We start from the raw sequence: 14,026 nt of genomic DNA on the forward strand, positions 1-14,026 counted from the left end.
TAGACTATTGCTGTAAAGCGAGTCACATAAAGCCCTAGTATCCTGTGCATTTACACTATAGTCTGTTAAGTGTGTAATAACACTGTTATAAAGTTTGAAATATTGTGAGAACTACCAGTATGTGACAGACACAAAGTTGGGTACATGCTTTTAAAAATAAATGGCACCAATAGCCTGTTCAGTGGGAGTTACCAAGATTTTTAATTTGGTGTTCTGCATACAAAGCCCTATCATACAGTAGAGTGGGGCCCAGCACAATAGAATGAGGTATGCCTATACAATTTATCTAGAGATGATATAAGAAGTATACGAGAAGATGTGCATAGGTTATACCCAGATAAGACCATTTCATGTAAGGAGCATGAGTATCCTTAGATTTTATTAGTACCCCTGTGGATACTGAGAAAATGTTGTATTTATATTTTCTTGTAGTTTTACAAAGTCAGCAAATAAAATTGAAGTAAAAATTGAGATTTACCTTAACCTTCTGGATTTATATACTCAGAGGACTCCAACCCAGGAGTTAAAAGCATGGACTCAAGCCACATTGCCAGTGTTCAAACTCAGGCATGGTAGCAACCCCTCAGAGGACTGATGTGGGCTCACTCACGTCACAGCCCGGGCAGGGCGTCATCGCTCAGGAGCCCCCATCAGTGTGTGTTAGCCTCTGCTACTGCAGCCACCAGCACTGCTGAGAATCTTTGTTCATGCTTAGGAAGGAGTTAGCATGGCCTCACCAGTCACCTAGAAGGCATTTGGCCTGCGATTCCCTGAGCCAGTGTAGCTGTAGTTTACAGAACATGACCCCTTTTTGTTTCCAACAACAGGAGCATCCCTGTAAGCACTGTCTATGTGTTAGTCTATCATTAGGCCTTTTTTTTTTATTACCAAGGAGACAGAATATTGGCACCATCAGGGGCCTCAGGGTTCTTTATAGCATGGCCATTGTTCTGATGAGGAAACAACCTCTTCTGCCCAGACCCCAAAGGTTAAGTAGCTTGTTCTAGGCCCTAGTTGGGTTATAATCAAGTTGCTATTAAAATTCAGATCTCCTGATTTTCACTAGCTCATTTTTATGACATATTTTTGAAATATTTTTTTCCTCTTCATAAAATTCAACTTTTTACAAACCCTAAAATATCAGAGGTAAGACTACAATGCCTTTGGCCCTGGCCTCCTGTCCTGCCTTTGCAGCCTGAGTGTGGGTGTGATGGGTAGCAGACTGCACGTTGGTGACTGGGGGGCAGCTGTGGAGGTTATGTCTATGCACGTCTGCCTTGTGGCATTTGCCTTGCTGTGCCACAGAGCAGAAGGACCCAGTAAATGCCTGTACCTCCACTGCTGTGGCACTGAGAGGCTTAGGGTGGGCTTGGGGCTCCCCCCGAGCATGTCTCCTCTTTATACAGTGCTGATTTGAACTCTTGCAGTAGGGTGGTAATCAGAGAAAAGAACAGCAACTCTCAGGTGCAGTGCCTGTACCAATAGAGAAAGGATATAGGCAGCATAGAATAAAGGCTTGTGGCGATAGTTTAATTCTCAAGAACAAATCACCTGGCTAAGGTTGTGAAGGCCCTATGGAGACAGGAATACATTGTTATCTGCACATCACCTCCCTGACCCTGGAGTCACTGACCATCTGCTCTGTCCACAGAGGAGCACATGTACCTGAAGATCAGCAAATTCTTGCTGTCACATGAGGATCTGAACATGAACAAAGTTCCAGGCTTCTACCAGTTCTTCTACAGCTCTGACTTTGAGGTACTGTTTCTAAAGTCCTCACAGCCCTGGATAAACTCTTGTGTTGCCTTAGTCAGCTGCTGGGATGCGGGTAATTCTTCCTATAATACTGCTGTGCGGACACTGCAGTTATCCAGGCTGGGTGCCAGCTGCAGGGTCACGGCATGAATGCTTGGCAAGAAGTCTTGCAACCTTGCACACAGACGTGGTTTTCATTGAATGCATTTATTTTAAGTAGCTTCTTAAACTTTACAACTTCTGTTTCAGAGTCCTAAGCTTGACAGATTTTTATTTATTTATTTATTTTGGGTAAATAACAGGGCTAACTATTAAATGAACTTTGTGTAATCTCTACCTGACTTAAAGCAATTTCAACTTGACTGATCTCTTATGCATGACCAAATACACTGATCCAAAAGTGAGGCTGAAGATTTTTAGTGACATGAGTGAAATAGAGAAATCTCTGGGCAATACAAACTGTTAACCCACTCGACTGTGAACCCAAAGTTTGGAAGTTCAGGTTCACCCAGAAGTGCCTCAAAAGAAAGATCAGACAATCTTCTTCCAAAAAATCTCCTGAAAACCGTATCAGACCATAGCACCACTCTGACGTATGACATTACCGTAAGTCAGAGTTGACTTGACGGCGGCTGGTAATCAGAAATGGGGTTAGGGGTTACCACTGGAATCTTTGGTACCACGTGAAAAGAGAGAAAGCTTTTAACTTACTTTACAATCATATCCTCTTTTCTTGGGTCACAGCAAAAAACCGAGCAGGAGTGGGCGTTCGGCATTCTGCGGCAGGGGATTCGTGACAAGCACTGCTACGAGCTGTACGCCAGACAAGGGATTTTCCACGTCATCCTAACCTTCTTCCAAAGCTCACTGTGCGAGGAAGTGGCCCAGGTACGTGTGACGCAGAGGCTTCTGCTCTTGAGCTTCTATTTGGAAATCAAGTCCTTGCGATTTCTAATCACAGCTGGAGCCTGACTGTTGCCCTGCGCTTTGACATTGAGCGTGAATTTCAGAGCAGTTCATGCCAATCATGTTTCCTGTTTATGCTGTGGGCTGAGTCATTGCTGGCTGCAGTGTGACTGACATTGTTGTTTTTTCCTTGAATGACATAAATGCCTCTTACCATTCCCCTGGTATTAAGGCCATCAAGAGGGAGGCATTGATTGGAGCTTTTGATGCTGGCTGAGGCGTCAAGAAATTAATTATATCCCATTAGGGTATGATGCTCTGGCTGGGGGCTCTGGAGCCACCAGGATTTCACTTGGTGCTCAGAGGTTGCGTGTTGTCACACATAACTGGGTGACTGAGGGTGTGAAGAGTTTGCACTGACTGCTTCATAGTTACTAAGGATAGCTATACAGTCAGTACACCTCCTGGAACCCAGAGTTGATACGCATATTTCCTAAATACCATAATAGTTGAAAGAAGTAAATAGATAATGTTTTTAGTAGTATGTAAAATATGAGTAAAGTAGGTGTAAATCCAAAATAAGAAACACTTCTGCATCAGTTGAAATTGAGTTGTAATGTGTTTCCTTTGATGCAATGTGGGAATTGTAAAGTAATGGTCCCGTAGGCATCCAGGTGGTGACAGGTCCCGGAGCTCCTGGCTGGACTACACAGGGTCTGCGTTCTCACCCGGCTCAGCCCAGGCTGCTGTGCTGTGCCCACAGCGAACACCCATGGCCAGGCCAAGTGGTCTCCCAGGACCAGCCATTGCTGCGTGTCCATCCCCCCGCTCCACTCCCCCACCCCACACCCGCCCCTTACAGACTTCATTTCCACAACCACCTGCGCTGTAGCAGCAACGGAACAATGTGCCTTTGTTCTTCTTGTCAAGTTGTTCCTTTCATCGAGTAAGGTTTCTCATCGAAGAGTCACTTTTCATTTTGGGTTTTCAGAATTGGATCCTGGAGATCCTACAGAATGCCGCCCAGGTTACCAAAGCTGCTTATGAACTCATACGGGACTATAGCCTCTTAACATGGATCGTCCACATCCTCCAGAGCAGGTGAGTGCTGGACATTAGCGTGTGCCAGGCGGGGAGAGGGTGGGTGGAGATGGGTTGACAGCGCACAGTGAGACCTGTGCGCTGTGATAGCCGTGTCCCCACACCACCTGTGACATGAAGTGTTAGGGCAGTGCCGCCTCCTCCTGAAATATTTCTCTTCAGTGTCTCCGTCTACTATGGCCTCATTTTAACGCCAGCTGCGGTTTACCTTTGACAGGCGCTACCAGCAGACTTTTCCACCTTCTGTTGAGGGTGTTAGGCCCCTCCCTTGGTGCACAGATAAACTTTGTTTGGTCAGAAATAGTCACCGGTCAGGAGGCCTGGTGGCATAGCGTAGTGGTTAGGATCTCCACCGCTTATTCAGAACGTCTGAACCAGCAGCCACTCTGCCAGGAAGTGTGACGGTCCACTGTATGTGGCAGTTTTACTCTGTCCTGTAAGGTTAAATTTGAGTTGATGGCAGTGAAATTTTTCTTTTTAAAGCCGAGTTAAAAAGAATGCAAGTTGCTTTACTTAATGTATTTTAGTTGCTTAAAGTATTCCATTCATCTGTGACTGCTGTGTTGCACAGGGTTTTCAGTGACTGATTGCTTTAGGAGAACCTCACACCTTTCTTACAGGATGCCTCTGGGTAGACTCAAACCCCCAGCCTTTCAGGAGGCAGCAAATGTGTTAACTGTTGCACCACCCAGGAACTCTTTAAAGAACACAGCCCTTGAAGGTGGAAACACAGACACTTCCATTTCAGATCAGAAATGTAGCTTTGACTCCCCAGTAAGATGGGGCCATGGTCCCCCTCTGTCACACAGGCTTTGGTGCAGAACAGGTGTAAGCGCAGTGCCAGGAGCTGAGTCAGCAGGGGATAGTAACCCCTCCTGAGCATGAGGATCTCCAGACGGAGACTTGTCACAGCCCACACTAACTAGTGTCAAGGTCTTAGTGTGTCAGAGAGCTGCTGTAATAAGCCTGTGGTTATCGAGACCCTTTTGTGTCTCTGTTTTTAAGTATTTTCCGAATTTCTCTAAAAGAAAAAAGCTGCTCCCTGGAGGCTAGGATTTTGAAGCTCCATCTCACATACTTTGGGGATGTGGTCAGGAGGGACCAGTCCTTAGAGAAGGACATGAAGCTTAGAAGGGACAGTGCAGGAGAGAAAGACCCTAGATGAGATGGATTGATACAGTAGCTGGAGAAATGGTATTAGGTCTGTTGGAGATGATGGGGTTGACTCAGTAAAGAGCCAGGTGCAGAGCTGCTATACATAGGATTGCTGTGAGGCACAAGTGACTCAATAGCACACAACCACAAGTCTAGACTGTATCCTTACACGTCTGCATCAGAACTCTTCCAGATTTATGCAATCCATAATTGACCATTCTCCATTCTTGCCAGGTAGCTTTTTTTTTTTTTTAAATCAGCTTGTTTCCAGCAGTGGGGCAGCTCATTATTGTCCTGTGGTGGCTTCAGACTGTCTTCTTAGTGGAGACTCAGGGCCTTCATCTGATGGGAGAAGAGGCAGGGGCCTTTTTCTGTGTCTCACAGTAACCTGCATGTAGCAAGCTCTCTGCTTTTATGTAAATGTTGTTTATTTGGATGTGGTGTCAGAAGGTGAAGAGTTGAGAGCAAATTTAATGTTGGAAGGAGAGAGAGAGAAAGAGAGAAAGTTCTTGCCACCATTTGGTACTGTCCCCTCTCCTCCCCCTCCTAACTCAACCCTGACAGACAGGTCTCTGTGAAGGGGGGCAGTTGAGCTGAGTATGAAGTTTTGTCTGTGGTTCCAGGTTTCTGGAGACGCAGCTGCTGACTAATGTCATCTCCTTGGTGCACACACTGTGGGTGACCAACCTGGGAGACAGGCTGGTGGAGCCAGGCAGCCAGCTCTCCTGCAAACCAGAGTCAGAGGAGGCCCCAAAGCTGCTCGCCCTGCACCTGGTCGATGAGTTCCTTTATGTTGTCGTTGCGCTCGTGAAGCACCTGCGGTAAGTGCCCCACCCTTGACCCACTTCGTGCAGTGTTTGCCGACACCGTTACTTAGTCTGTCTCTTACGGCTGTCACCTCTCAGTTCTCGCCTCTCAGTCACAACTCTGCAGGTGGGTTTTGGTGGATTGGTGCCATTTGTGGATGTCTTCCTTCTGGAGATAAGTCTTAGCAGTCTCCTCCCGTCTACTTCAAATTTATAAGCCCCTGACACCTTGACATACTTCTCCTGTTTAAAGCATGTCATACCAGGTCACTTTTAACAAGTGAGCCATTGTCCTTAATGTGTTACTTCAAACCCTGGAAGAAGTGATGCGTGGAGGAGCAGTTTTTCTATTACTTTAAGAAAGCTGGAGGTGATGACTCTTTTCCTTAGGTTTTCTCAAAATACTTCTGTATTTTCATCCCTGCCCTTGGGATACTATGCTTGTTTTCCAAGAGAATTACATATAGGAAGACAGTCATGTTTCTGATTTTGAAACTGAAATATGCTAATTTGAACCAGAAAATTCATGAACAGATGGTAATCAGAGAATGAAAATTTTTTTATAAAGGACAAAGTATTTTGTTTGATGTTACAAATGAACTCTGTGCTGATAAGCCACAGTCTTGCCTTTGTGCTTGTTGAAAGGTATGTTGTTGGGGTCTGAACTGGTCATTGTTTAGAATAATGATTTTATTTCTAGAATTACAGTGAATCGCTAACTCTGAGGTTGTAGGGATGCCGTGGCCATCAGCCAGGTTTTGCCTGTTGATGGAAGAGCCACTGCAGACCTTTTCCTTATAGTTTCCAAGAGGAAGTGGGTCAGCAGGCCTAGTGTGGAGTTTTGTTAAGCCCTTGCACCCTGAACCCCAGGCCTCCTCTGTCTACCTATCCCACTTAGCATGGGTTTCCAAAAAGATCCCTGGCTTTCCTTCAAGGTTGCAGTCAGACTCAAGGCCACATTTTAAGCTTCACCAGAGTGGCTCCCCTTTTCCTGTGCCAGCAGCAGGGGGCTCTACACCCAGATCTTTCCCAGCGAGCCTGCTTTGTGGGATAGCCCACGTTCATGCTTGTTCTGCTGTACAGGACTGGTCTCACAAATCCTGGGCAGCTAGGAACGGGAGGCCACCTCTGCTTTAGCCCATAACTTTGCTTCCTGACCAGGCCTACTTTGGATCCTGCTCAAGTGACCAACTTCTTCTGGGTCCTCGACTCCATCCTGAGGTACCGGGCCACCGTGATACAGGCATTCAAGGAGATGAACCGATTCACCGTGAATGAGAAGGTGCTCTCCACCACTGACGTCCTTGTTCTCTTGCACAAGTGGAGCCTCCTCGAAAGAGACCTCAAGCTCCAGGAAGACCTGAAAGCAACTGCTGAAAAGCACCAAATCAAGGAGCTCATGAGTGAGTGTGAGGGGCTGGGTCTCCATGCTCCTTAAATAGCTCTTTCACCCAGAGCATCCAGCTATGGAGAAGAGCGCCGGGCCTGGGCTCTTCAGTCAGGTCAGCCACTCTCCCTGCCTGGGCCCCACGCTGGCCAGCTCAGGTCCTCAGTAGTCATAGTGCAGCTGGTGGCCTGTCAGAAAGAAAGCAATTAATATAGCACCTCCGTGAAACTTTTCCAGAAAGAGAAGGAGGACTAGTCTCCTCCTGTACCAGACACACACTGGTGTAGTTTTGTTGTCTTCCTGCAGGTCACAGGCTTACACACTATAGAAATGAACAGTACTGGCCAGCAGTGGAGCTGGCTGTCAGCTGCCAAGGGCCACATGGGCTGGAGGAGGCATTGAGATAACAGCTGGGAGGCCTGGCGTGGGGTCTGGGTCTGCCACTTAGTAGCATTTGACCTCTGAAGAAGGCTACACTCTACCTACCTGAGTGTCAGGCTGCTCACCTTGAAGTGTGGGGGTCAGGGTGTGTGGGACTGATAGGTACTTGTCTCCACCACCCAGCACAGGGTGGGGTCAGAGGCACAGCCTGGAGCCTGGTCCGGAGACAAGCTCCCGTGTCACCACTTGCACTTTCATTGTGAGTGAAATAGGGATAGCAGTAGCAGCTGTCCTGGAAGGTGGCTGTGAGAGCTGGTGAACAGATTGTAATTACAGTAGTGACACCCCGGTAAGCTATTGAGCACCTCCTGTGTTATAAACGGTGGAGCCGGCCAGGCGTCCCAGTGCACACACTGCCCTCTCCCCGACACGTACCCAACTGGAGTGTCGCTGTGGCCGCGGAGGTAGTGCTCATCCATTTGCTTCCCCACAGTGATGGCAGCCCTTTCTCTCTGTGTGTCTGACAGAAATGATCAAGGATAAGAACAAGCCCGTTGGCCCAGGCCGAACCAAAGGCCCCCGAAGCCGAAAGAGGAAGCCTGGAGAGGCTGAAGAGATGGCAGCCCCTGAGCTGAAGGCAGCCACCCTGGACAGGTGCAGGGGCCATGTGAGGTCCATACTCACCCACTGGGGCCCTGTGTTCCCCAGCACTGAGCCCTCAGTGGAGCCATTGGACGAGGCTACCCCCAAGAGTGATGCTCTGGGCCTTGTGCATGCCACTGCCTCCCTGGCAGCCAGGTGGATGCTTCGGGCCGTGGTTAAGTGCCTACCCAGTGGGCAAGAGGCTTCTGGATTCCTCAGCTGGCTCAAGAACCACATTTTGCCACAGCCACTGGTAGTAGCTGACCTCCTCGGGGACAGTGCGGTTAGAAGCAGCCTGTTTAAGCTGTACAGCGAGCTCTGTGGGGCTGATGGACTGGCAGGACCTACACAGGGCGTTGTCTGCCTGTTCAACACGATCATGCTGCAGCTGGTGGCCTCCCAGGGTCACGAGGGGAGCTCCATCCACCAGGCCGTCGAGGCCCTCTCTCTCTCTTCTCTGGAGGAGGAGGATGAAGCCACGAGAGGTAATGGTCCTTCTTTGGGTGGGGTCAGGAGCTGCTGCTGTTTTTTGAGCCAGAATCTTCTTACTCTAAACACTGAGGTGGCATTTAAATTATGATGTGGGACATTGTAGAGGGTTTGCCGCTGGCACTGATATGAAGTAGCAGACGTCTGCCATAACTATCAGATCAAACCTTTTTGTGATAATGGACTCTACTATGATGAGGCACCCACCTCATACCTCCATGTCCTGTCTGGCTTGTAAAGCTGTGACACAGATGTAGCATTGTGCTTCACATCATAGCCAGATGTGTCTGTTTACACATGTGTGTGTACATTTGAATTTAAGGAGTTCTGGTGGCATAGTCTGTAGGGAGTTGAGCTGCTAACCCAAGGCCAAGCCTTTTTGGCACTTCAGATCCACCTGAGGCCCTAGGGGAGAATGGTAGACCGTCTGTGTGATTTACAGCCTCAGGAAATAAATGATGGCTGGAGGGTCAGGTATGAATAGTTCTGATTTGATGGCACATACACAGAGTTTATCTACTTGGCATTTAGTTGGTGATTCGTAAAATCTGAATGCACAAGTGGATGGATGAATGACTGTGTACCAAAAGCTGTAAGGGAAGATGAGAGAGGCTGACACATCCATGTACTACTCAGTGAACCCCAGGTGCAGGGGGAGCAGGTCCTGAAGCCAGGCTGGCTAGGCTCACCCAGTGACAGGAATGTCCCATCTTTTTCTCTTCTGACTGCAACCCAGAGATGAGGTTTTCTTGGTCTATAAAATCTCTACCCAGGGCCATTGAGGAAGTAGCATAGTCAGATCCTGTGAAGGTGTTCTTCAGGCTCCAAATCCAGGTTTTACATGGGGAAGTAGAACCAGGCAAACTTGGACAGAGTAGATTTTTTTAATATAATGATCCATACACATTCATCAGAAGAATTGTAAATTTCAAGAGGAATTTTAAAACATTCATGCAAAGGCAAGATGACATTTTTATCTGTACACTCAGATACGTGGGTGCTGGCAGAGCCATTGGGCATGGTGGCATGGGGCAGTATGTTTATGTTTACAAACCAAGCAGGCTTACATCCTCATGGTTTTGTTTTCCATCTCTCTCTCAGGTGCTGCTGCTTTCCTGGTATCTCTGTACATCAAGGACCTCTGGCTGGGAGCAGTGAGGCCAGATACGCTCTTGGCCCATGTTCAGATGCTCTGTGATGCTGCAGAAGCAGCAGCCAGTGATGATGACAAAAACCTCGCCACAGAGGACGCCATCCTTGTGTTCTGCAAGAACATCGCCACCTCTGTTACAGACGCCTGATACCCACTTGTCTAGTGCTACTTGCACTTGATTCTAGAAGTTCTATCAAGTCTCGGATTTGTGTGGAGGACTTAGTTCCTTCACAGGGAAAGCTGAAAGGAATTTATTTAATTGGCTAATAAGTAATAAACCCAGGTTACTGTATAGAGAGGTCAGAGTTACAGTGGATGTGAAACACTTGGGGGCTGAGAGGTCATCCTGGAGTGTCCTTGTTTTTAACAATAATACCTCAAGTTGAGGTATAACTTCTGAGTTCTTATGAGACTCATAGATATTGAAATTCAAATGTCAGATATATCAGCTCAAAGAGCATGAAGAGAGATATTAAAAATCTTTCTAGACGTCACACATAAAGCTTTGAATAACTTCAAAGAAATAGGTTTCTGTCAATGTTTATTCATTATTTTATTAAATAAATGCCTATTTTTGTAATATTTTTGTTCTTTGCTCTAATATTAACAGGCTACTTTTATTCTATAGAGAACTATATTTTATAGGTCAAGATTTTACTTTTAAAGGCTACTGTAAGACTTGATGCCTTAGAGTTGTATTAGAGAAGAGTACTGAACATCCCATGGACTGCGAAAAGAACGAATGAATAAATATGTCTTGGAAAAGGAACAGCCACAGTGCTCCTTGGTGGCAAGGCTAGCAAAGCTTCACTTCTCATACTTGGGACATGCTACTATGAGACACCATTCCTTGGAAAGGGACATCATGCTCAGAAAGGTAGGGAGTTGGTGAAAATGAAGAAGACCCGTGAGGAGATGGATTGACATGATGACTGTAGCAGGGAGCTCAGATGTATCAGAGATGGTGAGGTTGGCAAAGGAAAGGACCAAGTACAGGTCTATTGTTCACAGGGTCACTATGAGTCAGACTCAACCTGACAATACCTGAATACAGCAACAAATTAATTAGTTCGCTGGCAGATAAAAGTCAGTTGTCTCATATCACGGATTTTACAGGGAAGATTTCAAAGATTTATGCACACCCATGTTTATTGCAGCTTTGTTCACAATAACAAAGAGTTGGAAACAATGTTAGTACCCATCAACAAATGAATGGATAGAGAAGCTGTGGCATATTCACACAATGGAATACTACGCTGCATTGAAAAACAAGGAACTCGTGCAATATTATTCAAAATGGGTGACTCTGGAGGACATTATGCTGAGTGAAATATCTCAGTCGCAAAAGGACGGTGCCACTGTTGTAAAACAGGTCTGACATCGGGGTTGGGGAGAGAATGAGAAAGATGGGTTCAAGAATATATACTGCATTTAAACAGATGAGGGAGACAACTGTTTAAAAGGGATATATGATTAGGTATTTTTGTCATGACAGGAGTCCAGAGTGAAGGCTGCATAGTGGAGTGGACCTGGGGGAAGGGATTGTAAAACAATGAAATAATTTTTCTCTTACTTTTCCAAGAGGGGCATATACTGGGGGGGAGGGTTGGGAAGGGAGCAACGTGCAACGATGAATGAATGGAAATCCAAAGTCTGTAAATTTTCATTGAAATTAATAATGGAAAAACAAAGGATATTGCATAAAAAGGAAAAAAAAATATTTTCCCTCAAATGTTGTAAAACAGATGGACACCAGTCAGATGAACACAGGATTGATAAAATATTTAGTAAATTTCTACCTACTACATTATTAATACAGTGGACAGGGTCTTAAAAGATTTGGGGTGGAGGGGAAGATTTCATGAGGCCATCTATAATACAACAAATAATCTCTACTTGTCTAAAGGAAGAAAGTTAAGAGGAAATTGAATGTGTGACTGATTGTCTTACATGAAAAACTGCCAAGTGACCAGAAGAAACTGGATAGTGCCCAGCAGTCATTACCAAACATTTTGATCAGATTCTGTGGAATAATCCTAACCAAAAGGAGAGAAATGCAGAACAAAATTTCAAATTATGGGCACAGGTTTTCTGGAGTCATCGAAGCTGGATATGTATTTGAAACTATTATCCTGAAGTAATCTTTAAATGTTAGACCAGAAGTATTACCTAAAGTCACCAGATGCTCTGCTGGAGAAGGGGGGGGCGATCTCCTCCTCTACCAGTCAGATTAGATTTAATGGTACACACACACAAAAATAATGAAAATATTTTTAAAAAGTATTGCCTAAAGTCATTTTTAAATGAAGCCATAGTTTAGCATCATTAGTAAATAATCCCCACCTTAAGCATGTGCTTTTTTTAATGAACTGTATAAGTTTGGATTGATAATAGGTTACATAGGAAGCTTAGAGGACAGTGAGTTTATGTTAATGAGTGGTGTTGTTGTTAGGTTTCTTTGAGGCAACTACAACTCATAGCGACCCCATGAACCAAAGATCTGAACACTGTTCTGTCCTGCGCCATCCTCACACTTCCTGACACAAGAGCCCACTGCAGCAGTCACTGTGTCAGTCCATCTGGTTGAAGGTCTTCCTCTCCTTTGCTGACCCCTTACCCTTCCCAGCATCATATCCTTCTCCAAGGAATAGCCCAGCCACTCCTAACAACATGCCCAAAGTATGTGATGTGAAGTCTCATCATTGTTGCCTCCAAAGAGCACTCCAGCTGCACCCTCTCCAAGACATGTCTGGTCATTTTCTTGGCTGTCCATGAGACGTTCAGTGCTCTTCTACAACACTGCTACTCAAAGGCATCCATTCATTTCATGTCATCCTTATTCATTGTCCAGGTCTTGGATGCATAGCTAGTCATTGGAAAGACAATGTCCTGAATCAGACACACCTTAGTCCTCAAACTGACATCATTACTCCTCAGTAATTTGGAGAGATCCCTAACTGCAGATTTTCCCAGTGCAATGCATCTCCTTATTTACTGACTGCTGGTACCAAGGGTGTTAATTGTGGATCCAAGCAAGATGAAGCTGCTGACAGTTTCAATCTCCTCTCCATCCATCATGATGCTGCCTATTGGTCCAGTGGTAAGAATCTGGTTTTTTTGACATTGAGATACAATCCCTACCAAAGGATTAATGGGTGAGGAACTAGGAAAAAGTTTGAGACTGACTGTAGAACTTAAAGAGGGTCCTCTGAATCACTCAGTAGTACATGGAGAGACTGTTGCCTTGGTTTATGTTCTACTGTACATATTTTCAACAGCAAAAATAATAAAAATGTGATAGAAGTAAGAGTTGAAACTAAAAAAAGTGGCAAAGTTAATGAGAGACAACAAAATTAGTGAACTTTAGGAAAAACTGATGTAATTTGTGTATATTTTACTACCATTCCCAAAGCAAACATAAGCACTTACAGGTAAATTAAGTGTAACCAGTAAAAGCTATCAATACTGGAGATGACATTCTGTCAATTGTGTGGTTTTGAGTTGATTGCGACGTATCCTGTTTTCTGAGCTGCTGTCATTATGGGAGTACTTTGCTAGGTCTTTTATGGATCTGATTATTGACCAGGAAGCTCTGGTGGATTACGGTTGTTGTTAGGTGCCTTTGAGTTGAGTACAACTTCTAGAGACCCTGTCAACAACAAATCCGAACGTTGGGCCTATCCTTTGCCATCCTCATCATCTCTGAGACACTTGAACTCATTGCTGCAGTCACTGTGTAAATGCATCTCATTGAAGGGCTTCCCCTCTTTTGCTGACTCTCCACCTTTCCAAGCGTGATGCCCCTCTCCAAGGAATAGCCTCTCCTGACGTGTCCAAAGAATGTGAGACAACGCTTTGCCGTCCTTGCTTTCAAAGAGCACTCTCAACTATACTTTTTCTAAGACATATCTGTTCTTTTTGGCAATCCTTGGGATATTCAGAACTCTTCTCCAACACCACTATTTAAAGACATAAATAATTCTGTCATCCTTACTCATTGCCCTGCTGTCAGAGTCCTAGCAAGTAATTGGAATGACTATGGCTTCAGTCAGGTGCACCTTAATCTTCAAATTAACATCATTGCTCCTCAGTATTTTCAAGAGGTAAACTTGCCCAATATAATATGTCTCATGATCTCCTGACTGTTGGTACCAAGAGTGCTGATTGTGAATCCAAGTAAGAGGAAATAGTTGCCAATTTCAGTCTTTCCTCCATCTATGATGTTGCTTATTGGTCCAGTGGTGAGGATTT

The 14,026-nt window shown here is 45.4% G+C and overlaps 1 protein-coding gene across 1 annotated transcript in view; it reads left to right on the top strand.

Moving 5' to 3' along the window:
- URB1 (URB1 ribosome biogenesis 1 homolog (S. cerevisiae)) overlaps positions 1-9,923 on the top strand; it is an 83,420-nt gene extending 73,497 nt beyond the window's left edge. Inside the window, exons 33-39 of the mRNA XM_006886754.1 lie at positions 1,652-1,758; positions 2,500-2,643; positions 3,653-3,762; positions 5,541-5,738; positions 6,885-7,126; positions 8,019-8,618; positions 9,724-9,923. Of these exons, the coding sequence (XP_006886816.1) occupies positions 1,652-1,758; positions 2,500-2,643; positions 3,653-3,762; positions 5,541-5,738; positions 6,885-7,126; positions 8,019-8,618; positions 9,724-9,923 (1,601 nt within the window). The remainder of the gene's footprint in view (positions 1-1,651; positions 1,759-2,499; positions 2,644-3,652; positions 3,763-5,540; positions 5,739-6,884; positions 7,127-8,018; positions 8,619-9,723) is intronic.
- The last annotated feature ends 4,103 nt before the right edge of the window (positions 9,924-14,026 follow it).

The sequence above is a fragment of the Elephantulus edwardii genome, unplaced genomic scaffold (assembly GCF_000299155.1).
Source record: "Elephantulus edwardii isolate Elephantulus edwardi_28Jun2011 unplaced genomic scaffold, EleEdw1.0 scaffold00051, whole genome shotgun sequence".
Taxonomy (NCBI): Eukaryota; Metazoa; Chordata; class Mammalia; order Macroscelidea; family Macroscelididae; genus Elephantulus; species Elephantulus edwardii.